Raw genomic sequence first — 27,660 nt, 5'->3', positions numbered from 1 at the left:
TTATTACTTGCTTGAAGTCATATGTATAACTTGTATGAATTCCAGTATGTAGCTAAAACATGATCTTTTTATTATTGTATTTTCTGTAAATATTTCTGGATTGAACCACAAAGTAAAGGCAAAATGTAAATATAAAGGTGTCCCTGTTTCCCCTTGCCTTCTGGATTTTCTCTTCATTTGTTAGGAAAGGTTCACAGGCTTGTTTCCGTTTATGCCCATTATTTGTCCAGCAGAAACCCATGGAATAATAATACATTTAGCCAATTAAAATTTAAGGCGATTATCTAAAAATTATATACAAATTATATTTACTATAAACACATATAGATATACATTTTCCATATATATGTAGTTATTTTTAGATATTTATATATGTTTAAATAAAATGTAGACCTCTTCCAAAAATTTTTTGCTTAAGTGAAAAAAGCTTCATGATCTTTGGAAATTTCTTTTCGAGATGTTTACATTGTTGATCTTTTTACTCATGTGTTGTATATTTCAAAACATTGTACTTTAAATCCCCACATAAAGCCAGATAATATAGTTTATATTTATCATACTTAAAAATGACTTATTTCCCCATATTAGTAATAAAAGTGATGTCATTTTTTTATTGCTTACAGGTTTCCAAAGTCCTTATCCTAGGATCAGGAGGTCTGTCCATTGGTCAGGCAGGTGAATTTGATTACTCAGGATCGCAAGCTGTAAAAGCCATGAAGGTGAGAGACCATGATCTTTCCTGGAATTAATATACTCCCTTTAATGAGTCTAATTAGTATTTTATGATTTAGATTTATGACACTACCTCTTCTCAAAGTCATTATAATTAATTTCCTTCACTATTCCTTACACATCTTATATAAAAGGAAGTTTGATCACAGACAAGATTTTTAACTTTCTCAACTGTGCACACCTGCAAATTAAGAAGACTGGATTGATCTACAAATTTATCTAAGATATCCCTATTTAAACTAAAAACATATAAGTCTACACTATAGATATTACTTGTTAAGGCAGTGAGCTTTTAAAGCATATTTGTCTTTTGTGTGAAAGAGAATTTGGGCATACCTGGTGCTGTAAAGTACTTTGAATGTTCTAAGGGATGCTTCAGGCTTCTCTTCGGTTGAAACGGGGAAGATCCAACCAGAGGAGCAAAGGCAACAATGCCTTTTGTCCAAGCTTTAGAAGTTATTGTGGGCTACCTAATTTCACCATCTGTGACTTGGACTGGAGACCTACCAGGATGGTATAACTGGATTTTCGAGTGGAATAGAGGGTTTGCTAACTAAGTTGCGAAGAATATCCTCCCTGTTTCTTCAGTCTCTGGAAATCTCCCCCATCTTTATCATAGTAAAATAAACCTGTAGAAAACTCACTGTACATGTATGCTACTTCTGTTGAAGAACTAACTTGGCTTCTCTTTGGTGTCCTTATTTCCAGAATAGTCCACATGTTAGTGTTAATCAGGCCATCCAAAGGCAATGTGCGCTCTCTGAGACCTTGCCCCAGTCTTTGTGGTATCAAGCCACTCTTACAAAGAGACTTGGCTAGGAGAGAGCTACATAGGGAAGGCAGCAAGAGGCCCACCAACATGAAAGATGGCCAAATTTTTCCTTTTTCTCTTTATTTTATTCAGTATTCTATATACAGAGATTTTTCTCCCGACAGATGTCTGTTGAAAATAGACACAGCCCCCTGCCCCAAATACTTTATTTACTCTTCTTTCCATTTGTTTTTATTTTTAATACTCTTCTCCATACACCCATGTGTGTTCACCCACATGCACACATGCTTTTTGTGTACACTTTCAACGTGTGCCTTATTTCACAGTTCAGTTCAGTTCAGTTGCTCAGTCCTGTCCCACTCTTTGTGACTCCATGGACTGCAGCATGCCAGGCTTCCCTGTCCTTCACTATCTTCCAGAGTTTGCTCAAATTCATGTCCACTGAGTTGGTAATGTTATCCAACCATCTCATCCTCTATTTCACTGTATTGAGGTTAAACTTATCTTTAGATAAATAATTAGTGGGTGTCCAATGGTTAAGATTGGTTAGAACACAATTTAAATGTGTTCAGAGTTTAGAACACATTTAACTAGCCTGCAATTTTTTTATCCTATCTGGTAGTTTTATTAAGAACTAATATTTTCATAGGTTGTGTTAATATTTTTTATATGCATTGCATCCAAAAGGTGAAGTTATACATTTTAGATGAAGAATAGGAATTATTAGATATAGTACCATGATTAATTAAGAGGTTAATAGGGATGAATTTATGAACTAAATATTTAAAAACTTAGATTATGCATATATTATAGCTGGAACTATATTAGAAAAAATGATGTAAATTTATTAAGATGGTTTGAAATTATTTCTAAGTTTTAAAATGAATAGAAGCTCATTACATGCATTTATGGGACCTTTTCCTATGTAATTTGATTTATAAAAATAGCTATATTCATTGTACGGCACATTCAGGAAAATACTTAACAAATATACTTTTCTGTTGTTACTTTTCTAGAGCAGTGAGACCTATAACTTCTGTTAATGATGTGTTCTTCATTTGGACTCAATTATTTAAATTCTAACTTATATTTTAAATGCATATGCTTATCTATATGTATCCATTTAATATTTTATTAATAATACTCTTTTTAAAAAACAATTCCTTACGTTCTTAGAGAGGACTCATATTGAGGAAAGGACATAGGACTTGAATCCTAAGACTTGGATTACAGTCCTAATTTTGTTTTTTATCACCTATGTGATCTTTGGCAAGTCACTTAATCTTGTTGAATCTCAATTTCTTCATCTGTAAGGTGAAAATTTCTTTCACATTTTTGCTATAAAAATCATGTAAATTAAGTAAAAAGAACATCACAACTTTTAAGGCACTATTTAAATTTAAGGTAGCATGAAATATATCTCATTTTTCATCCAGGCCCTCTCCCTAAGGATATGTAGGGCCTTCAAGGATGATTTCTATACTTTCACTTGAATATTTTGTTGACTTTTTAGAAGAGTTCAAAATTGACATGCTGATGGGTAAAAAATAGAACCATCTGGCCATATTTCATAATAATTATTTTACTAACTGTCACCCTTATCCTGGTTTATAAAGTTATTATCCTTAGTACCCTACATGAAGAATTATTTTAGGGGTCTCTCCAGATGTCAGAAATGAGATAGGGCTGTGAATATCTTCACACACCCAAATACACACAAATTTTTCTTTTTTCTTTTTTTGCCATATGGTCATTTCCTTTTTATATAATATGTATAAACAGTTGTATAATGCTCTTTGTCAAAGCACTACAGCAAGCATGAAAATCTAAAGAAAATGGAAACCAGCAGAAGGCTCTCAGTGCTTCCAGCTAATGGGAATACATTATCTTGCATTTAAAGCACATGCTCAATGTTATTTTTCAAGAAACGTTAGAAAAGGAAGCAGTTTTGATGTTGTCTTTTTTCCCATTTTATATTTTATTCATTCAGAAAAATTCAGAATATTTTATTCTTTTAGGGCTGAATTGAGCTCTGAATTGAGCTGCAAATTTGCGTAGTATTTGCGGACCTCTGGTCAAATACTATAGAAAACATCTCCAGCTTTGCTTGATACATGTAGTGACAAGGAATTTAGAGTGATTGTCATTAGGTAGCAGCTCTTTTTGGATAGTTTTATTTGCAAGCAATTTTCTTTCTTCCTCTCACCAAATGTTTGTCATCTTTTAACACCATTCACAGTGGTCCTGTTACTGATCTCTGCAGCCCATGGAATAACCTAAAATTTTGTTACCCAATAATACTCTTCATTTGAATTATGACTATTCTCTTTAGATCACATGTTAAGATTCTAGATCCTTTTGTTTCTTTCAGGAAGAAAATGTCAAAACTGTCCTGATGAACCCAAATATTGCATCGGTGCAAACCAATGAAGTGGGCTTAAAGCAAGCAGATACTGTCTACTTTCTTCCCATCACCCCTCAGTTCGTCACAGAGGTCATCAAAGCGGAACGGCCAGATGGGTTAATTCTAGGCATGGGTGGCCAGACAGCTCTGAATTGTGGTGAGTTCTTTTATTTGCAGAGTTTTGGGTTATCTACTTATATATAACAATTTGTTTAAATTTATTTAACAGTTGTGCTCTGTGTGTTCATAAAAGCTTTCCTCTGTGTGAGGAAGCTTAGCAAACAGCCACCTGATAATGTCACATGATGAATATTACCAGTTTATTTCCCAGAACAGCTGGGGGACAAAAGGGAAACCTTTTGCTTTAATGCTTTGTGGTAGTTAAGTAGGTTTTTTGAGTCCCCTCCTCTGTCCCATGCTACTGCTTCTCTCTGCTTCCAGTGAAACTCCAGGAACTATTATGAATGAAAAATGAGAATTAACATTGATTAAGTGCTCTGTGCTCTTATGTGTCACATATATTTTCACGGTCACATAGATGAGTCTCTCTATCATCCCTTCACACAACTGCTGAGTCCAAGCTCTGTCCTATTTGAAATGTTTTAAATCTTTAGAAATAGATCATTATTGAGAATCCTATTGCTAGTTCCAGGAAGCAGTTGGCGATGTAATGTGTACATCAACTGTAAAAAGCAGCCAAAATTAGACATCAAATTAGTGGGAACACAAACAATGTTGATAACTTTTAGCCCAGATAGATACCCACATCAGTGGGATTAGTTAAATAAGAGAAGTTCATTATAGGAATAGACTTTACTTAGAAGGAAAGGAAATATGCTAAAATCTTAAGCCTTACAGTAATCCTATGATTTTTATTAATTAGAATAATGATTTTTATTCTGAGAATAAAAGTGAACATACATGTAATAGTAGCACCAACAAAGTACATGTGTGTGTTAAGTAGCTTCTGTCATGTCCGACTCTTTGCAACCCTATGGACAGTAGTCCTCCAGGCTCCTCTGTCCATGGGATTTTGTGGGCAAGAATACTGGGGTGGGTTGCCAAACCCTCCTCAAAGGGATCTTCCCAACCCAGGGATCGAACCCACATCTCTTAAACCTCCTGCATTGGCAGGTAGGTCCCTTACCAGTAGTGCCACTGAAAAGCCCAGTACCAACAAAAACTTTTTGGAAAAAAAATTCTGAAGATATTTTAGCACCAACAAAATATTTTGCTAAGATGTCTTCAGAATTTTTCTTTCAAAGCTTTTCTCTACCCTAAGTGTAATTCTTTTGTGGCCAGTGGGGGCTTTTTGTAGTTAAGATTTTAAAAAAAAAAGTTGCATTCAGATATCTGTTATAGAAAACATAAGATATTTAAAAAAACAGATTTATTTTGCTTATTTATTATTGTTATTTATCAGTTTATTTATTTTGTTCTTCTGTAGGAGTGGAATTATTCAGGAGAGGTGTGCTCAAGGAATATGGCGTGAAAGTCCTGGGAACTTCAGTTGAATCCATTATGGCCACAGAAGATAGACAGCTGTTCTCAGACAAACTGAATGAGATTAATGAAAAGATTGCTCCAAGCTTTGCAGTGGAATCGGTAAGAAATCTTTATTCTAGAGAAGCAGGACCGTTATGTGTCTTGCGTTTAGAGAGAATGATTTGTCATGCCGATAAATACTGAAGTGTTGTATTTGCATATATTTTCTTCCAGAAATGTGTTAGTACTTCAGAGACACTGTGTATTAATTGCAACATTCAATACTGAAACATTAGGGAGAGATATTAATATTTTATTTTATGAAAAGGGAAGCATACACCCACAGGTGATGTGGTTTATCATTGGCTGAAGTGCCCTGAGTACCAGATCTCCTGAATCAAAAAAAGAACCATATCAACTTGCAACACCAAAGTAATTTTTACCTTCTTCCTGGGATCAGTCACACACTTTGTGAGAATGTCCTGCAAATGGGAAATTATTGATTTTACATTTTTTGTTAGAATGTAATAAACGTTTTACAATAAAATAATCTACAAAAAAGGCATTGGATCCAATCAGTAATATTTATAATTGAGAAACCTGTGGCTTAGTTGTTTAAAGAGGAGAGTTTGTTTTGCATTTCTCTTAATCATGTTCCATTGTGTCCTATACCTATTGATAGGCTTCTACCAGGTGCCAGGAAAGGTCAGACTTTCTGTACATCTGCTTTTGTCTGTGACTTTATTCCTGATTACAGGCATACAGTCAGTGAAATGTGGGTAGTGGAAGCAGTTTCTGATGCAACTTCCCCATTGTAGAAACAGGCAAATCTGGGATAAGGCAGGTACTGCTGGGACAACTAAAAATGGGCTATGTGTGTTTTCAGACAAGAGTGTTATCAAGTACATAGCATGTTGCAAAGCTGTCAATCAGGAATAGTCCCAGGATAGCTCTGCTGAACATTTGGAAAGCTCCTGCCATACATTTAGTCTTTCATTGCCCGATTTAATTATGTCCTTGCTTCCTTAGGATGAGAAACAGGCATATGGGAAAGGTGTAATTACACTCCCATTGGTAGAGTAATAATATTCCATGACAGAAAAATATAGCCACCATATGTTGTATTCTGTAAGTTAAAAAAAAAAATTCCAAGCTTTTGGGACTACTCTCTGACTGAACTTGAAAAATGAAAACTCTCGTTCTACATAGCATTCCAGTTAGGTTCTGTAGTAGCAAACCTTGTTTTGTTAGGAGATGAAGACTTTTAAACTGAATTTAAAATTTCAATATGGTCCTCATTCTCTAATTAATGACAATTATTTTGCCTTTGGTCATTGTTTTATTTTTTATATTGCAATATAAAATTTACCCCAAAGAGATTAGAAAAGAGCCTTCACTATACATTAAAAAATCCTAAAATTTAACTTAAAATCCTTAAAATAATACTTTTCAGAAGGTGATGAGGGAATAATCGAACATAGTCTTTTTCTGCAAATAAACTGATGCACTTGAATCACCAGACTCTCTTGGTTGGTCTTTTCTGCTAGTGTGGTCAGCATTTGTAGCCTTGAGCCTGTGTTCTTGTTGACAGATTGAGGATGCGCTGAAGGCAGCAGACAACATTGGCTACCCGGTGATGATCCGTTCTGCCTACGCCCTGGGCGGGTTAGGCTCAGGCATCTGTCCTGATAGGGAGACCTTAATGGACCTCAGCACAAAGGTATGTGTTTTTGCAGACCAAATTCTTACCCACCAAGAAAATTCCCTGATATACTCTTTCAATTAAAGAAAGTTACATAGATTAAAAAAAAATGACCTTTTCTCTGTTTATAAATCACTGCCACATCTCTAAATTGTTGTCCAAGAGATGACACTTTTGAAATGGAAGTACAGTGCAGTTATTTACACTGGACACAGAATTAACCCAAGATCCATCTTCACTGTACTGTCTGCTGATCTCGATAGGCAGCCAATCCAATTCCATCTCACTCTGCTTCAAAATCTGCTCCAAAACATGCATGATGTTAAACTTATTTTAGTGGTTAAAAAAAACACCAAGAATATAATATTCCTTTTTGCTGTTATGTTTTGAAACAATTTGACATGGATGGTGTCCAGTAAGGAAAACGTAACATACCAAGCAGCTTAGCTTTACCTCACATTTAGGTGTCTAAAATAAATACAGTATAAACTTCACAGTATCATGAATGAGTGGTTTCTCTGCCAACCGCCACACACACATATAAGCAAAAGTGAGATCTGAGTGCTTACAATTTACTTTTCAGCAAAATCACTCTAACGTATTTCTGTATACTTCTTTTCTTAAATATTAAAGGGAAAAATCTTGAGAAAATTCAGATATGCTCCAAAAAATAGATATTAACACAGAAACCATGCTCCATGAAAGCAGTGACTTTTGCTCACACTTAATGAATGTGTTTGTGCCCATGAGGCTCATATAACTTTCCATGGGGCAGTTATGGATACAAAGCTGACAGAATTACTGTGATGGCTATTTTGGGGGGTGTTGAGTAAATATCAAGCAGAGTTTATACCTTTATCATTAATTTTTGGGGTGAAACCAAAAAAATGAGGTCCTTGAGTTGTTGTAAGATTTTGAGAATAGATAAATAAGGTTAAATGTACTTAAATAACTGCAGGGCTTCCTTGGTGGTTCAGTGATAAAGAATCCACCTGCCAAACAGGAGACATGGGTTTGATCTTTGGGTTGGGAAGACCCTCTGGAGAAGGAAATGGAAACCCATTCCAGTATTCTTACCTGGGAAATGCTATGGACAGAGGACCCTGGCAGGCTATAGTCCATGGGGTTGCAAAACAGTCAGACTTAGACTTAGTAAATAAACAACAACAAAATAACTGCAATGGCAAATTTACATGTCCAAAACTTGGACTGAATTTTTCTAAAGTTGCCAAAACAAACCCCCACAAAGGGAAACATATCTAATATAAATATTTCTTGTTTCCATTCTGGACTTCTGAATCATGCATTTAAAGAAAAGATGCTTATGGAGGTATACAATTTTTTCCTCTAGCACATTAGATGTTCCTAATGTTTTTAATATTAACAACCTCGTTATTGCTGCCAATCGTGACAATGCATATTTATTCTCAATTAAAAATATTTTTTACAGTATAAAAGCACTGTGAATACTCAGTCATCCAAAATATTTACAATGAAGATTAACTTTGGAATGGGATACTTTAAAATTATTTATACAGCTAGCTTTTCCCGTGAGAAAAACTATATGTATTGTTATATTCTAAGCAAAAGAATCTGCCTGCTGTGCAGGAGATCTGGGCTCGATCCCTGAATTGGGAAAATCTCCTGGAGAAGGGAATGGCAACCCACCCCTTTATTCTTGCCTAGAGATCCCATGGACAGAGAAGCCTGGTAGGCTATAGTCCGTGGGGTCGCAAAGAGTCGGACCCGATTGAGCGACTAACACTTTCACTTTCAAGCTACTCCTTACTCTTTTGAGATTATATTTAACATCATTAGAAACTGCATTAACCTGATGTAGGTCCCTAAATTAATCTTTGTATAAAATCTGAGACTGGAAAGAAAAAGAAGCTGAGGCAACATGGAAGCTGATCTTAATTGTCCTTGTGTCCATTCTATTCCATTAGAATGCAGAAGGCTTCCCCCGTTCATCTCCTTTGTTTCTGAGATTTCTTCTATTAGCAGGTAATCCAAATGATAAATTAATCATTATTAAGTTGTTCACACTGTCTACAGAGTTTCTTAACCACTTTGAAAACCTCATCATGGGTAGCTGTGAGGACAAAAGTGTTACATTTTCAAGTGCATATGCTGGAGCCTGTAGTGTTGACTGAGGTTAAAAAAATACTGTTGAGGCACATCACAGAATAACTTACATTGAGTTATTATTTCATTACGGTACCTGCTAATAATTTGAAAAAATTCAGACGACTTTGTCCAGTTGCTTTTATTACCATCACAAATCAAATCTATTATGAGACAAAGGGACATTTCTTCCTTGGATTTTTCAGCAACTAAATGTCCTAAGGTTAGAGACCGCCTCTTTCAGATTTTGGGTTCAGCATTCTTCTCACCAATGGGTACAGAGTAAATAAGGAATGATAATTATACTAATTCATATCTGTTTAATCAGGCATGCATGATATATGACTCAATATTTAAGCACTTAGGCAGTGATTACCCATAATAAAAGCTGCATATGATTCTTCTAATTCCCAAGTTTCATATGCCATCTTGGCTAACTGTTTACAACCATCATCATCTCCTTTCTTCTCCTCATCAACATCAACTGACTTTTATTGTGTATGTTCTTTACAAAGCATCCTCAGCTATTTTAGAGAAAGACAGAGTCTTTAGACTTATTTTTCCATATTTATTTGCACTTATCACATTTTCTGGTTTCACAGAAGCCTAGCTACTGAAATAATTTCATTTTCCTTTGCCTGATTGCTCAATTATTTTCTCTTTTGCCTAAATTAGTTTGATTTAATGTCATATCAGCACTTTGAATGGCAAGCCTCAATAATATAAATCAAGCATATTCACTGCAGGATGCTATTCCTAGTACCTCACTGATTTTCTGACACATGGTGCCTTCTGGAGCATAGAAAAGGATAGAGACTAGGCTTGAGACTTCAGTGGGACCAGGGTTTAGGCTGGGGCGCTTTGCCAAATACATCAAAGCTAGTCCCTTTCTCACTCTTTGATTTCTTTTTTCACCAATTTCCAGGCTTTTGCTATGACCAACCAGATTCTGGTGGAGAAGTCAGTGACAGGTTGGAAAGAAATAGAATATGAAGTGGTCCGAGATGCTAATGACAATTGTGTCACTGTCTGTAACATGGAAAATGTTGATGCCATGGGTGTTCATACAGGTAGGCAAGGAATCTTCAAGCACTATGATAATGCCTTCAACTCATGTCTCTGATGGCTCAAAGCACTTGCTATTAAGTTGTTTTTCTTTAAATTACTATTCTTAGTGGGCACAATAGTGATAAAATTTTACATATATATCCCATTTCACAGTATTGAAAACACTCCCATATTTAATTTCATCTTCAGAAAAACTCTCTGAAGTAGGGGATGTATTATTATCTTGATTTCACTTGAGGAAGGGGTCAAATATAAGCAATATAGTGAAGGTATTGTAAGACTTGATGTTGAGAAGTAGGGCATGAGATTAAGAAGGCTTAAGGCAGACCGAGTTTTAGTCACCAAGTGAATAGGAAAATAGCTACAGTAAATAGGAATAGATGAAATAAATAGGTTTCTCAGGAAGTGAAGCTAGTTAGACAAGAAGGCAAAGATGATAACTTAGGATTTAGAAATGCTAAATTTGAAGGGTGAGTGGAAATCTCTAAAAGAGGTTTGAGAATATGCAGTTGTAATTCAAGAAAAAGGATAGAAGTAAAGAAGTTAATGCAAGGTTATTGGAAGTCTTGGTATAAAGGAAATAGTGAAAACTGGAAGCATAGACTAAGTATTTGAGACCACAGGTGTAGAAAGAAAACTAGGGTCAATGATCAAACCCTGGGAAATGGATTTATTGGGCAGAAGAAAAATAAAGGATTAGTGTTGAAGAAAAAGGAGTGATAGTTACCAAGTAAGCCAATGTAGGCACAAATTTTGTAAAAGAGCTTTGATTTTTGACTGTAGCAAATACTATGAAAGGTCAAGGATGAGGATTTAATGTTGCTTTTGGATGTTTAAGAGAACAGTTTGAATGCAGGGTTGGTTATGTGAGCTATGTGGAAAGGAATTATATGGCTAGAGTGATGAGTAGACTAGTAAACTTTTAAGAGGTTTAGTCATTAAGGAATGAGAGAGATGTTTCTTGTAACGATCTGGCAGTTGGGAGAGGGGCTTCTTGAGCTTGTAGTGACTAGAGCTTGTCTGTGGGCAGAAAGGATGGTGAGGAATAACGGATTGAAGATACAGGGAGCTGTGATGGGAGAGAAGTAAGAAAATGGGAAGGGATGTGATACAGAAAATTGACGGATGAGCCAGTCTAGGTGAAGAGGAATTGATATTTTACGGAAGGAAGAACTTGAGAGATGATTTATGATACAGAGAAGAGAAACTGAAGAAGTTAATGTCAATCAAGTAAGTAGATGACTAAGCCTTGATTGCTGGATGCGTTTGGGAAAGCTTAGAGTGATTTCTGTAAACGTGTCCGAGTAATGGGCTTTCCTGATAGCTCAGTTGGTAAAGAATCTGCCTGCAATGCAGGAGACCCCGGTTTGATTCCTGGGTTGGGAATGTCCACTGAAGAAGGAATAAGGCTACCCACTACAGTATTCTTGGGCTTCCCCTGTGGCTCAGCTGGTAAAGAATCTGCCTGCAATGTGGGAAACCTAGGTTCTATCCCTGGGTTGGGAAGATCCCCTGGAGAAGAGAAAGGCTACTCACTCCCATATTCTGACCTGGAGAATTCCATGGACTGTATAGTCTATTGTCTGAGTAATATAGGTGAAACAGTTGGAGGGAACATGCCTTGTATGTATTTCCTTAAGATAATTCTATTCCCAGCAAACCCTTAGCCTAGTCTATGTCTTGGGTCATGCAAATGGATTGTTAAGTCACTAAAGTTGATTGTTTAGATATGCTACCAAATAACAAGTGTTTCTTGGATGTACAGGTGATTCCGTGGTTGTGGCCCCTGCCCAGACGCTCTCCAATGCAGAGTTTCAGTTGTTGAGACGTGTTTCAATCAATGTCGTTCGCCACTTGGGCATCGTGGGTGAATGCAACATCCAATTTGCCCTTCATCCTACCTCAATGGAATACTGCATCATTGAAGTGAATGCCAGATTGTCCCGAAGCTCTGCCTTGGCCTCAAAGGCTACCGGGTGAGACCAGAACGATTGACCATAGGTCTGCAGATTCTTTACAGACTGATTTGGAATAGTGACAGCTAGTGAAAGACTGTGCTGCATTTGCAAATTATAGTCCCCATTTCTGTAGGCTGGCTCCCAGTCACGTCCTCTATGAACGTGGTTATTAATGAGCTTGCTGCCAGATTGAGGCAAACGGTTTTGTGAGCTGGCTTTGTTTGCTGGCTAATCATAAACTAATCAAAATCTGGGTGGTCAAAACCGGCTGCGAAAAATCTGCTTCTTAATTGCACTTTGCAGATGTTGTTAAAAAGTGCAAATTAATCCTTAATTTTAGTCCTCAACTAGCTTTTTCAGGTGTATAGCAAGCGGTAGACAAAAAATATAGTTCTCTTGACTCAAGGATGTAATACGCATTATTTTATTTCAGCAAAACTTCACAAGACCAAACAACACGGGGTTTGTCTATAAGTAAATCTCACAACTAAAGGAATTTATATCTGTTTAACAACTGCTGGCAAGCAAAACTGGGAGGAAAATTATTTAATGCCTTTTGTATCTATTGCTATATTTAACATCTGGTATTTAAATTCCATGCCATTTAAATGAAAATATATTTACCTCTAAAGATATTTTGGGGGCTTCCTTGGTGGTGGCTCAGATGGTATATAATCTGCCTGCAATGCAGGAGACCCCGATTCAGTCCCTGGGCTGGGAAGATCCTCTAGAGAAGGGCATGGCAACCTTTTCCAGTATTCTAGCCTGGAGAATCCTATGGACAGAGGAGCCTGGTGGGCTTTATAGTCTATGGGGTCACAGAGTCAGATATGACTGAGCAACTGAGCACACACAAAGTTATTTTTATGTAACTACACAGTGCTTCATGGAGTGTTAAAGAGTGTTGACCTAAACAAGAGTCAGGGAACCTGAATTATCCTTTTCATTCTTCCACTGACTGTGGGACTTTGGATACATCAATATTGTCTCTGTCATTTTCCTCTCTTGTTAGATTGGGAAGTTGTACTAAAGGACTCATATATAATTCTATAGTTCTATGGATTGATTTTTCAAATACAATTACCCAAACTGACATTCCAGAAGAGTATAATCAAGTTTCCAGAAAATTAGTTGTGTAAAGAACCCAAAGTTCAAAGATAATTTGGAGACAATGCAAGGACCCAAACTTTCAAGGACTGCATTTTATGATCATCACATACTCCATTGTTATTGTTGTTGATTAGTCGCTAAGTCATGTCCAACTCTTTGTGACCCCATGAACCTCTGTCTATGGAATTTTCCAGGCAAGAAAACTGGAATAGGTTGCCATTTCCTTCTCCAGGGGATCTTCTTGACCTAGGGATCAAACCCACATCTCCTGCATTGGCAGGCGGATTCTTCACCACTGAGCTAGCTGGGAAGCCCACATATGCCGTAGTACCAGCTAACTCCACTGTCTTCTCATGTATATATTTTTATAAAAGAATATTTTGTAGATCCTTAGTGAAGGTTACACACAAGTGAGTACTTTATTTATCAAGGAAACTATTGATTTTGGACTGAAGAGTTGAAGGTTGGCAGTTGTAACACTGCATGTCAGGCATAGAGAGTGAACTCTTTTGTGATTCAAGCCTCTGTACTTTGTTATGACTCACTATGTTTTATAAGGAGCTATTAAATTTTCATACAGAACCAACAATCAGGTATGCTTTATACCCTGATGTGAAATAATACAAAAATTTCTAAGAAGCCAATTTATATTTTGTGCTGTTGTTGATGCTTATTGCTGAAAGAAAAAATTGTCTCCTCCTTTATAGCTACCCATTGGCATTCATTGCTGCAAAGATTGCCCTGGGAATTCCACTTCCAGAAATCAAGAACGTTGTATCAGGGAAGACATCAGCCTGCTTTGAACCTAGCCTGGATTACATGGTTACTAAGATTCCCCGCTGGGATCTTGATCGTTTTCATGGAACTTCTAGCCGAATTGGTAGTTCTATGAAAAGTGTAGGAGAGGTGAGTCCCTAGTTAATTCCTCTAGTTCACTCTTCTCAGTTATTTTGTCAAACTGCTAATGTCATTGAAAGTCTTAATGTTTCCTTGGTTACTGGGTTCTTGACTGGAAGATACTTCAGTTCAGTTCAACTCAGTTGCTTAGTAGTGTCCGACTCTTTGCGACCCCATGGACTGCAGCACACCAGGCTTCCCTGTCCATCACCAACTCCCGGAGCTTGCTCAAACTCATGTCCATCAAGTCGGTGATGCCATCCAACCATCTCATCCTCTGTTGCTCCCTTCTCTTCCTGCCCTTAGTCTTTCCCAGAATCAGAGTCTTTTCTAATGAGTCAGTTCTTTGCATCAGGTGGCCAAAGTATTGGAGCTTCAGCTTCAGCATCAGTCTTTCCAATGAATATTCAGTGTTGATTTCCTTTAGGATTAACTGGTTTGATCTCTTTGTTATCCAAGGGACTCTCAAGAGTCTTTACCAGCCTCATAGTTCAAAAACATCAATTCTTTGGCATTCAGCTTTATTTATGGTCCAACTCTCACATCCATACATGGCTACTGGAAAACCATAGTTTTGACTATAAGGACCTTTGTTGGCAAAGTAATGTCTTTGCTTTTTAATATGCTGTCTAGATTGGTCATAGCTTTTCTTCCAAGCAGCAATTGTCTTAATTTCCTGGCTGCAGTCACCATCTGCAGTGATTTTGGAGCCCAAGAAAATAAAGTCTCTCACTGTTTCCATTGTTTCTCTGTCTATTTGCCATGAAGTGATGGGACTGGATGCCATGATCATTTCAACTCACATTAGTAAACATTTCTTGAGTTTGTCCCTTGGACTGCAAAGAGATCAAACCAATCAATTATAAAGGAAACCAGCCCTGAATATTCATTGGAAGGACAGATGATGAAGCTGAAGCTCCAATACTTTGGGCACCTATGTGAAGAACTGACTCATTGGAAAAGACCTTGATGTTGGGAAAGACTGAAGGCAGGGGGAGAAGGGGAAGTCAGAGGATGAGATGGTTGGATGGCATCACTGACTTTATGGACATGAGTTTGAGCAAGCTCCAGGAGTTGATGATGGACAGGGAAGCCTGGTGTGCTGCAGTCATGGGGTCACAAACAGTTGAACACAACTGAGCTACTGAACTGAACTACTACATAAAAACACTGAAATGATAGAAATAGTGAGTGAGATGTAGATAATGGTGACACATCATCTCCAGCTTGTAAATTCTGAATATGTTAACAGACCTAACAATAATATGAATCAAACTGTGGTAAAAGTTAGAACACAGTATTTATAGGCAGGTGTTATGCAAATGCATTGGATAGGGTCAGGGAAAGCCTCAATAGTTATTCCATTGAAAAATGGTGCACTCTTCACTTAATGGATATGAATTTTAATGATGTAAAGTATTGAAAAGCACAAATTTTGAACAAACACTGTTATATATTCTTTTATTATTATATTTGCTTCTCTTTTATCAAATGTTCTCCATATACTGTCATGCACTCAAAAATAATAAAAATTCATGATGAGTTACTTATAGAACTAGTTGGTGATACTAAAAATTTTATAAAGTACCCTGAAAATATTTTCTTAATTTGGTAATACTATAAAATACCTTATTTATGCTACTCTTTCCTATTCTTAGGCTAGCAAATCTATGAATACATTGTCTAACTCTTCAAATACCACTATGCTTCACAAATTGCATATCTGAATTGGACTAACATTTTCTTTATCCTTTTCTTGAGACTCTTCCTTGATTTCTAATTAGATTTGGAGCAGTGTGAAAAGGTTATCTGTTTGACTTTAGTGATCTTTGAATATGTAGCTTGTCACACAACTGACATGAAGATTTACTAAATTGACACTAATGAGAATTCCGGTCTATTTGAGGCCTCATGGAAGTTTACTGACAGCAGCGTTATGCCTGTTATTATTTTAAATTGTAGACCAAAAATGCATAGCAATCTATTATTCCATGGAAAGAATCAAAGACAGTGTTTATCCGCTGAAAATAACTGGGTAGACTTTAAGGTTAATTTAAGTTTAGTTCTCACTTGTAGCTTGTCCAAACTAAGTCAGCATGTGGTTTTCCTAATTGATTAGTGTACAATCAGCTACAAAGATTGTGGGAAGACATGTTGAATTTGTCATGGGGAATTTAGTCTCCATCTATATTCAGAATCTGAATCGGTCAGTATTTGTTATGATTCTCAAGGTTGTATTAATATGAATGCTTAGCTGTAAAGAAAGCCAACCTGTCTCAGATACTGACTGATTCCCATCTAGAAATAGTTCTGTTTTTGTGATAATATATGTCTTTTCTCTTCATTTACTTTTTATCTAAAGGACATCTGCATGAAAGCAAGATCCTTTTAAGGAAGGGTCTTAATGTTCTGGCCACAGATTCTTTTTTTTGATGCTATGGTTCAGAGCAAGTACAGATGATTTCTTCATCAGTCTCATCAAATCAAGCTAAATTCTCTAAGTGGTAAAAGAATGACCTAATGATGTTAAAGACTCATTACATCAAAACCGTGGTAAAAAGGCAAGGATGACCTATGGCTGATTCATGTTGATGTATGGCAGAAACCAACACAACACTGTAAAGCAATTATCCTCTAATTAAAAATAAATAATTTTTAAAAAGGCAAGGAAGAAAAATAAATTTTAGTAGCATCCTTCCTTTATATATCTTGTTCCTAAGTCTTTTCTGAAAAATATTTAGTTTCTAGCTTTGTTACAAATTTAAAATATTTAAGCTATTTTAAAAAATATGAGTCTTAAACCTGTGTTACAGGTCATGGCTATTGGTCGCACCTTTGAGGAGAGTTTTCAGAAGGCATTACGGATGTGCCATCCTTCTATAGATGGTTTCACTTCCCGTCTCCCAATGAACAAAGAGTGGCCGTCCAACATCGATCTCAGAAGAGAGCTGGCTGAACCATCTAGCATCCGCATCTATGCCATTGCCAAGGTAGTGTGTGACAAGGGGCCCTGAGCTACCTTTTATTTTCTTTTCATAATATAGTCAGTCTGGACTTAAACATAAAACTGAATCACAAAGTGGTCTTGAATTTAGGGATTTTTGGAAAGTTTTTAATTCTTTTTAATAGTATTAAACTGGAGATTTACTTTTATGGACTTCATCAGATCATTCCATAATTAATGAAAATTTTTATTTCACTTTAAGCCTGGACTTAAGGAGAACATTGCATTATTTTTTAAAGATTTTTTTTAATGTGGATTATTTCTAAGTCTTTGTGAATGTGTTACAATATTGCTTCTGTTTCATGTTTTCGGTTTTTTTTTTTTTTTTGGCCACGAGGAATGTGGGATCCTAGTCCCCTGATCAGGGATCTAACCTGTACCCCCTGCATTGGAAAGTGAACTCTTAACCACTGGGCTGCCAGGGAGGTTCCAACATTGCAGTTTTAAAGGATAGATCACATAGATGAAACGTTCTTCCCTTTTAGTACAGATGTTATCAATACTCTTAAATATTTGATAAGATTGACTTTTGATTTCCCATCACTCTCATTACTTGCTCATTGAAAAACGGGTAAAATTATATTTTAAAAAGAAAGATGCATAAAATGGTATCATTTAGTATGTGCTACCTAAGACTCCAGAATAAACTTTATTTATTTGGTGGTTCTTCTGTGTTTAAACAACAAACTCTAAAGAACTACCATGATTATAGGCTTTTCTATGTAATTATTTTATTGTTCTTAGAGAACAAAAAAGCCCCACATTTCTCACTTCCACTCACTAGTTCCCATTAATGTAAATTAAATGCCATCTTAATCTCCTTTCATGTTTACTATGCTTAGAGTTTTGAGGTTTCAGTTCATTTGATTTTACAAAAGGTGATTTTGGCAGCTGAGATCTGTCTGGTCAGAAATCCCTGAATTGCTTTTTGACATTTAAGGAAGCTTAGGTATTAATCCTCCAACAGTATCAAACCACACTGAAGCTGCAAAGCCCCACTGACCATTTTATGTGTGTTTATGTACATGTGGAATGAGTTGATGAGAATATGAAATTTGTCATGGGAATCTGTCTCTGTAACTGTCTTTGTGAATGTGTGTGTGCTAAGTCACTTCAGTCATGTCTGACTCTTTGTGACCCAATGGGCTGTAGACCACCAGGCTCCTCTGTCCATGGGATTCTCCAGGCAAGAATACTGGGGTAGGTTGCCATGCCCTCCTCCAGGGAATCTTCCTGGGAATCTTCGAACCCATGTCTCTTGTTTCTCCTGCATTGACAGGTGGGTTCTTCACCCCACTAGTGCCACCTGGGAACCCCTAACTTGTTTTTGCGGTGACAGAAAAATGCAGTTAGTGATTTCAAACTCTGTAACTTTTATGCTCATATATAGAGAGAGGGGAGGGTTGTTTCCTTCATTACATTTAATGTATATCTGCCTCACCTTTGTGGTTTCTAAATGCAGAATATTTCATTTCCATTGAAATTCTGAAGTAGTCTGAGAGATACTAGTATTTTTTGATTGACATTTTTCAGTGTTGAATCTCAAAGTAATAGGGGGTCAACGTTTTTCCATGATGGTAGGAATGATACTAGTGATGAGAAGTTGTTTTAGAAAGCCATTTCTTTATTGTTCTTATTTCAGACTTCTGTTTAAAAAGCAGCTTGTCACATTTATACATGTATGTATATGTGCATGTGTATGTATGTGTACGTATAATTTTTGTTTCCAGACAAAGAGCAGTAAATAAATCCCCCCTCCTTGAGTCTAGTCGTCATCCTGCTGCCATTTTGAGGTGGATGAAAAAGGGGAGTATTTCCAAGTTCCTAGTGAGGCTGTAAAACTCAAGAAAATCTCTCATTCTTTTCTAACAGACTTATAAAGGATGAGAATTCAGGAAAAATGCGTAGAGATTCTTTCTTGTACAGAGTATGAGCATGAAGTGCAGAGTCTGAGGTATAAATTATTGCCTGCCAGAGTGCCGGGAGAAGGAACTGATTTCTGTTTGTTAGAGGTCATCATTACTGTTCATTTCCACAGCAACCAGGAACTTGGTGATTTTGACAAAGAGTGTTAGGAGTGTGGAGGGCTGAAGGGGAAACAGAATGAGGGGAGTGAGTAAATCTTCACTCGCTTTCATGATTCTTAGAAAGGGCAACTTGCTCTGAGGTCTGATTTTTGCAGCAGTCTTATTTCAGGATGATTGGATCATCACCTCTTTTGATTTGGGGAGCATACAGGGCATTATTTTAGATTTGGCGAACATTAGAGTAACCTCAAGTGTGTTTGGGGTCATTATGAACTTCATTACAGCCCCTGCAACAGCAAAGCTGCAGTGCTTGAAAGACAGGCACGATCTGTTTGAAACTGTGGACGTGATTCTAGGTGTCCTTTCTCACAGTAAAATGACTACAGATTCTAGGTCGTCCATCAGCCGCAGGATAATTACTGTGTGCAACTGTATGACAATGTCCTTTGGTCTGTCAAAAGTGTCACTACCTTAAGGTTCTACCCCCTCACAGTGTTGATGGCCAAGTAGCTAATTGTCCCTTTAATCACTTGGCAAATAAGGCAGAATTAAGTCTTTGGGAACCTGGCTGTAGTTAGAGGGAGAATTAAACAAACAAACAAAAAACAGAAATAGGTTTATGAAACAAACATGTCTTTGAGTATTCACATTAGAGGTCATTTTATTTTAATCTATAGAATTATTAGTTATATTGTCTCTCAACATGTATGATCATGGTTTCTCTGATACTAGAAATGAGTAAAATTTATTAACAAATTAAGCTCTCTGAGTTGAGATATAACAGCAGTTATTAGTTACATATATTTCTTAATGGGATTTAAAAATATAGTGTGCCATTCTAAAATATGTGTCTTGAAGTATTATGTGATTATCATTTTTCATTGAGTATGAATGTGTATCTAAACATTGTAAGGAATGTGTAGACATCTTTTGAAAGTGAAGGTTTTGGCTTTGAGAGTTAATCTCTTCTTTCAGCTATCTTTTGTACTCAGCTTAATGACCCATAGTTGTAATTTTACTTTTGAGAAATTGCTAAAGTAAGCTTGAGTAAAAAGCTGAGCTGCCTATCAGAAGTTATTACTACATTGTTTTGGAATATATTAGGATATTGTAAAATGCCTATCTTAGCACAAAGTCATAGTAACTGATTCAAAATAATTTTTTTTTTGTTTGAAGTGTCTCTGTGAGGAAATGTTTGAGAGAAATAACACCAAGCCAGATATGATTCATAAATTCTCAATGACTGGTTTGTGTGACTATGGAATGAAGTGATAAAAATTTGTTAAATATGCAAAAGGGTAATTACCCAAAATACAAGTTAAATGATCTTTATATTGATTCTACATTTTCTTACCAGTTTGGCACAACTGTAGTTTCAAGAGATTCTCCTTAATGCCAAAAAGATGTAGCAGATTTAGAACATAATTGGTAACACAGTCATATAAAAAGCAAGGAAGCAGAGCCTGTTAGGGGGATTTTTCTGAGCATACACTGCTCTGATTAACTCAGGGCACCTCCTCTGTATGCCATTTGTAGATACAGTTGGCAGTATCTGTAGGTTTATTGGAAGAAATGTCAATAATATGATATCAGTTTCATTCTCAGCCTGTAGCCTCAGGCTCTCTGAGTAACATGGAGGGGAATGCCTGCCATGTTTTCAACCAAATAAGACATTTACGAGATGTTTGCCAAAGAAAGCATCTCTTCTCCTTTTGGCAGGCCTTGGAAGACAACATGTCACTTGACGAGATTATGAAGCTCACATCCATTGACAAATGGTTTCTGTATAAGATGCGTGACATTTTAAACATGGAAAAGACACTGAAAGGACTCAACAGGTAAGGCCCTAGTGCTCTGATTCACTCCAGGTATCTTCTCTGCAATTTTGTCTTCCTTTTCCCCTTACATGTTTGGCCAAAATTCTGCTTCAGTAAAATAAATAGTGCCAATGTTGGAAAGATATAGCCATAGTCAGAAGAAATGGCAGTTTTTAGATGTTTACCTTTTGAAAGGCATCTATTAATAATTTTATTTCTTTTCTACCATTTCTCTTGCCATGAAACATAGTGATGTTTTTATTAGGTCTTTTGAATTTATGAAAATCTATGTACATTTATGAACTGTTGTGCTATATAATTACCAAATATGACCTTCGTGTGTCCTAAGTTGCTTCAGTCATGTCCGATTCTTTGCCACCCTATGGACTAGCCCGCCAGGCTCCTCTGTCCATGGGATTCTCCAGGCAAGAATACTGGTGTGGGTTGCCATGCCCTCCTCCAGGGGATCTTCCAGATCCAGGGATCAAACCCGCATCTCTTAAGTCTCCTGCATTGGCAGGTGGGTTCTTTTTACCACTAACGCTGCCTGGGAAACCCTTCAAACATGACCTAGATTTAAATTTTATTAATCAATAATGAAACTATTTCTGCTTTCTATACTTTTCCCAAATGCTGAAATCTATTTTTCTCTTTTAATGTCAACCTACTCATTTCTGTGTCTTGAGTGAGCAAGCATATTCCTCTTGCATTCTACTGATATTTTTAATCTTAGGACATCCAGTTCATCAAACAAATAAGCCACACTCAAATTTTTGTTAATAGACTTTTACCTCTCAGTAATTTGCATTTTTATCTCCTTCATGACCAATTATTTGAAAATTTTTATTTCATGTTCAGAATATTCTGCTAGTGTCAATGCTTTAAAATCTACATTTTTCTATTTCTTGAGAATGTTTGTTGAGGCTACCCAGACATATGAGTCACAATAGATTTTAAACTTGGATCTGTGATAATAGGAGCATGTATTACCAATTTAAGAAAGACAGTATAATTCTCTTTAGCTTGTCTCCTTTAAGAAGGCTTTGAAATACACTATTATTGGAAAAATAAATCTCACCTACTACTAGGCGTATGTTTAGAGAAGGAAGATTTTTGTTTGCAGAAATTATTCTCACATGATTTTAGGCAACGTAAAAGAATTAATCGCTTAAAATGTTGAAGACAGAGGAAGCTCTCAAAGCCTGGTTTTTTCAACTATTTAGAAACTGCAACATATAATTGGGTTACTGGGTTTACCTCAAAATACACAATCTGGGCAATAAGAAAATTTGCCCCCCCCCCTTTTTTTCTGAGCAATATGAGGTTCTTTTTCATCTATTCAACAATTACCCACAACAAATGCTTAGTTTTGAAAATGGGGGATTCCAATCTGTCAAAAATGAAACTAGTGATAGTTGCTTATAAGTCATCCTTTGTAGTGATCACATAAAATGAACAGTAGATTGAAGTTAAGAATTGAGCCTGTACATTCGTCTTAGTATTTTGCTGACTTGAGGTTTGCTTTCTTGTTTACGATGCCAGCAGAACTTCTGTGTTGAATTATAGTCTGTTCCACTGTTTTCAGTTTCAGACAACTGATTTCAAATGCCTATGAAACCATTCCAATTAAACCACATGAGGGTGCTAGAAACTTACAGTATGCCAATTGCAGCAGTGGAAGGGACCTGGGGTGAAAAACAGCAGATGTTATTGTGATTTAAATTTCCGCTTGATATACATTATGATTTTTGGACAAATTCAGTGTTTTAATTGAATAGTTTTTGTTACAACCAGAAGGCAGGTTGAAATTCTAACTAAGCAGAAATAAGTGTATATTGATAGTGAAAAAGCTGCTTGGAGGCTTATTAGAACCACTCACTGTTGTAGATCACCTACAACATTGTTCTGATTTCAACATCCTGTTGTAATTTTTGCTGTTAATTTGACATTTTAAAATAAAGTCTCCATTTTCTTGTATAAATATAATTGTAAATAGAGATTTTTCTATTGTTCATAATGATCTACAGTAAAATTTTTTATGTAAAACTTAATAATTTAAAAGAATCTAAAACATAGTACTTAACAATTATCTCTTGTTTCAAGACCTCAACAGAGGATCCATGGTGTTGGTAAACTTAAAACCTGAACTTATTATTATGTGATGGACACTTCATTGTTTATTTTTTAAAGTATCTTAGATGGACACATAGCAGTTCAATAATGACTGTTTTTTAGAGAAGTTGGATAAATAAAATAAGAATACACGGCTACTGAAGCTACCTGTTTCAATCATTCTGTGGTACATTGAGATTTGAAGTTGGAAGGATATTGTAGCTGATGGAGGGTGAGTGTAGGACTTGGAGCTTTTTTTTTTTTTAACTTTTTTCCCCCTATTTTGATTACCTTCATGATTACCCTGGATTATGACATCTTCTAGTTTTTGTTTTTTTTTTTTTAGCCTCTAAATATCCAGGGAAGCTTGGTCATCGAGGCAGATACTACTCCAATAGTGATAGTTCTCTAGTAACGGTTGGTATTATGTGTCTCAATTACATATTGCCAGTTTGGAGGAAAGTCAAGGTCAGCTGGTTCATTTTTATCTGTGGTTTATTTTGTTTCAAAATCTCAACTGCTTCCATGTTGGAAAGGCTGATGTTAGATGTAGGCCCAGGAAGTAGCTATTTATTTGGTCTGATTTGGGCCAACTCCCAAATTCTCTTATCTGATCATATCCCTGGTACCTGTGTGCCCAGGTCCCCCAGCAACTTTCTTCTAAGTTCCTGGGAAAATAGGTAATGGGAATATTTTTTTTTCATTTATTTTTATTAGTTGGAGGCTAATTACTTTACAATATTGTAGTGGTTTTGCCATACATTGACATGAATCAGCCATGGATTTGCATGTGTTCCCCATCCTGAACCCCCCTCCCACCTCCCTCCCCATCCCATCCCTCTGGGTCATCCCAGTGCGCCAGCCCTGAGCACTTGTCTCATGCATCCAACCTGGACTGGCGATCTGTTTCACACTTGATAATATACATGTTTCAGTGCTGTTCTCTCAGATCATCCCACCCTCGCCTTCTCCCATAGAGTCCAAAAGTCTCTTCTATACATTTGTGTCTCCTTTTCTGTCTTGCATATAGGGTTATCGTTACCATCTTTCTAAATTCCGTATATATGCGTTAGTATGCTGTATTGGTGTTTATCTTTCTGGCATATATACTCAATAGAATATTACTCAGCCATTAAAAAGAATACATTTGAATCAGTTCTCATGAGATGGATGAAACTGGAGCCCATTATACAGAGTGAGGTAATGGGAATCTTAATTAGGAGAAAAGGAGAAACTTGAAGAGAGGATAAAGTGTAGGGTTATAGGCATTTGTTAAATTTCAGCTGGTTCCTGACTTGTGTATTGGAAGGAATATATTCTATAGAACCAGTCAGATGGGTGCAGTCTTACCCACTGTGGAATCACGGGCATGTTACTTCCCTCAATTCTCCAACCTCTTCCTGCTAATGTCTGTTTTATAGTTTTGTTTTGGAGCTTAAATAATATAAACACAAAGGATCCCTTGCACAAGATGAGTGTCCAGGAAAGTTTTCTCTATGCCCCCTGAAAATGAAAATGTTGCTTGTTATACTGAAGAGTATTTTGTGATTTTAGACATATGCTCATTTTCAGAGTCGTAATTTGCATTTCTCTATATATTTTATAATATAATTTCTTAATTTTCTTTATGAGGCATTGTCACTTATTTTAATACCAGATGTATTTTTATAAGGAAGCAATGATAGCTAGTGATACAAATGCCATTCTTATCAAAAGATCAATAATACTCCATTATACTAATGAACAAATATTCCCAATCATGCTAAAATTTTTCTAAATGCAATAAACACATTCACTAGGAGAAGATGGGGCTAGCACTTAGATTGACGGCAGTCTATTACTTGTATTTACATATAGTCACCTGAAATGAAGCTCAGAATTTTAATTCCAAATGGATATACCCATGTATTAGGTATATATGTGGATGTCCACAGATTAGAGGAAAACAAAACAAAACAAAAAACAGTGATTTCAACAAGGTTAGCACTATGGAAATAACTGATATGTTTTATGTGCCTATGACAAAGTAGAAATGACAGTTTTCTTATTTTCTTAAAGGGTGGAGGTTAACATGTATCATGCTGAGAACAAAGCATGAAATACTAGTCTTATTCAAGGTGATGAGCCGAGTTAGGAGTTAGAATAATGAACTCAGTATCCCAGGTCTGAGTACTTGCTTTCATCAGAACTCAGTCTGCTGTCTTCAGTGTATGAGCATAGCAGTGGCAACCCTCTGGAAACTTCCAGAGCAAATAGCCATTCTTTCCAACTTTGGTGTTAATCATTATTCAGACAGCTTCAGCAAAAAAAAAAAAAAAAAAAAAGAAGAAGAAAAATTCTCTTCTATACTTCAGTTCACTGACTTTCTCTTTTTAAATTGTTTATTGTTGCCCAAGGGTGTGCTGGGAAAGTTGACTGTCTTAGGCATTCCCCAAATTTATAAGCCAGTGTAGTGGCATGAATCGACATAGGATGATAATGACATATTTCAGAGTGGATTTCTTTAGGTTTTGAAGAGTTTTTGTTAATGTGATGAGTTATGTCATGAAGGATTCCAATGCATATTACACTTATGTACTGGGATATATATGTTTGATCTATTAACTTCACATTACCGGATCACTTTGCAAGAAGTTTCAGAAAAACTAAGCCCGTCAGAATTTTCTGTGTAATTGCAGCATTTACAAAACCTTTCTTCAAAGACCTTCACTACCAAGCTATACAGGCTTTAGTACATCTGTTTTTCTCAAACTCACTCATCTTACCAACACTGACTCTTTCACATATAATGTGAAAGTGAAAGTCACTCAGTCCTGTCCAACTCTGCAACCACATGGACTATGCAGTTCATGGAATTCTCCAGGCCAGAATACTGGAGTGGGTAGCCGTTCCCTTCTACAGGGTATCTTCGCAACCCAGGGATTGAACCCAGGTCTCCCACATTCCAGGCGGATTATAGCATTTTCACTAGAAGAAAAATACGTTTATTTTGATCTATTAAAGATTACAAAAATCTCACCTGAAATTCTCTCCTCCATTGGTTCATAGACAGATTCAGTTTTAGTTATGCAAATAAAACTGGATTGGAGGACAGAAGTACCAGTACTGTAAGTCAAACAGATAAATACGTCAAAAGTCTTTATCATTAGATTCTCTTGATATAGCTGGTTCTCTAAAGTAACAAAATAATGAATTTAGGACTCTATTAATATAGAAACTTGAATTTTGATTCAAACCCATTCCAAGTGTAAGATAGTGGGTTGGCCAAAAATTTCCTATGGTTTTAAGTAAAAATTAAAAACAGTTTTCATTTTCACCAAGAACCTTATTGAACAACATATTCACTTAACAAACAAACTTTGACCAACCCAATAATATGTGTGTAAGTTTGTGTATATACATTGACACATTTATGTATACATTAGGGGTTTAATATCAAATATTCTAGGCTCTGGTGTTCAATTCTGTCATTTATTAGCATGGGATATCAAGAGCCTCAGCTTAATATTTATAAAATTGGGATGATTACTGACCTTCTTATGTTGTGGTAAGGATTAAATGTAATTAGAACAGTACCTGATATATAGTCAGTGAATTTAGTGATTAATATTAGGTTGGAAACACACACACATATATATATATTTAGGTTTGTGAACATGTAGAAAGGTAGATTATATAACATCTGAAGGAAACCAGACTACATGTAGGAGATACTTCCAATATAGTAACAGTATTTGATAAAGGGATGATAATCCCATATCATAGATCTAGCATCATCATAGAACTAATACATTTGATAAATGTTTCAACAATATTAATAATTAATAGATAAGCACAGGTACAAAACATCACTTTCACTATAAATAAGGAAGAAGGTTAACTATAGCAAAGCTTCTTTGTGAGCAAGAACTATTTCAAGACACTGTACTCCAAACCTTTTTATTTATAATTCCAGGTTGAACTAACAATTTTAGATTGAAAGATAATCATGGTTGTCTCTCATGATTAAAATCCCAGTGTGAACAAACAAGAAAAAAATGTGAATGTGCTAATTACCAGCTTTGAACATCTGCTTATAATTCTTTTTAATTTTTTTATTTCCTTATTTTAATTTTGGTTCTTTTGGTATTTCTGACATGTCTAGCTCAAGAAATTTTATTATACCCTTCTCAATTGTATAATTTTTCTCTTTTACTGGCTAAAACTAGATTGAATTAAGTTTTGAGTCCTTCTTTCAGTTATTAGCTTAAAGAAGGCAGCTAGCCACCACTTTTGCTGTACCTTGTTAAGTCGCCAAATGGAAAGTTTCCACCATTTTTGATGACTGTTCTTTTGCATTTCATTCAAATTGGGCAGTTTTCCCAGTATGGTCCATTTTGCTGTTTTTTTCCCTCCTCACAATGCTGCTATTTATGTTAGTAACATAATGCTTGACTGTTTAAAAGGAC

General features: G+C 36.1%; 1 protein-coding gene across 1 annotated transcript in view; it reads left to right on the top strand.

Moving 5' to 3' along the window:
* Positions 1–27,660, top strand: part of CPS1 (carbamoyl-phosphate synthase 1) — a 140,022-nt gene that overhangs the window by 45,927 nt on the left and 66,435 nt on the right. The window contains exons 13-21 of the mRNA XM_043910158.1: positions 624–719; positions 3,876–4,065; positions 5,356–5,513; positions 6,985–7,113; positions 10,145–10,289; positions 12,053–12,263; positions 14,063–14,261; positions 17,066–17,242; positions 21,003–21,121. Coding sequence (XP_043766093.1) covers positions 624–719; positions 3,876–4,065; positions 5,356–5,513; positions 6,985–7,113; positions 10,145–10,289; positions 12,053–12,263; positions 14,063–14,261; positions 17,066–17,242; positions 21,003–21,121 — 1,424 coding nt within the window. The remainder of the gene's footprint in view (positions 1–623; positions 720–3,875; positions 4,066–5,355; positions 5,514–6,984; positions 7,114–10,144; positions 10,290–12,052; positions 12,264–14,062; positions 14,262–17,065; positions 17,243–21,002; positions 21,122–27,660) is intronic.

The sequence above is a fragment of the Cervus elaphus genome, chromosome 8 (genome assembly GCF_910594005.1).
Source record: "Cervus elaphus chromosome 8, mCerEla1.1, whole genome shotgun sequence".
Taxonomy (NCBI): Eukaryota; Metazoa; Chordata; class Mammalia; order Artiodactyla; family Cervidae; genus Cervus; species Cervus elaphus.
The sequence above is the reverse complement of the archived record's forward strand: the minus strand, read 5'-3'. Positions and strand labels throughout refer to the sequence as shown.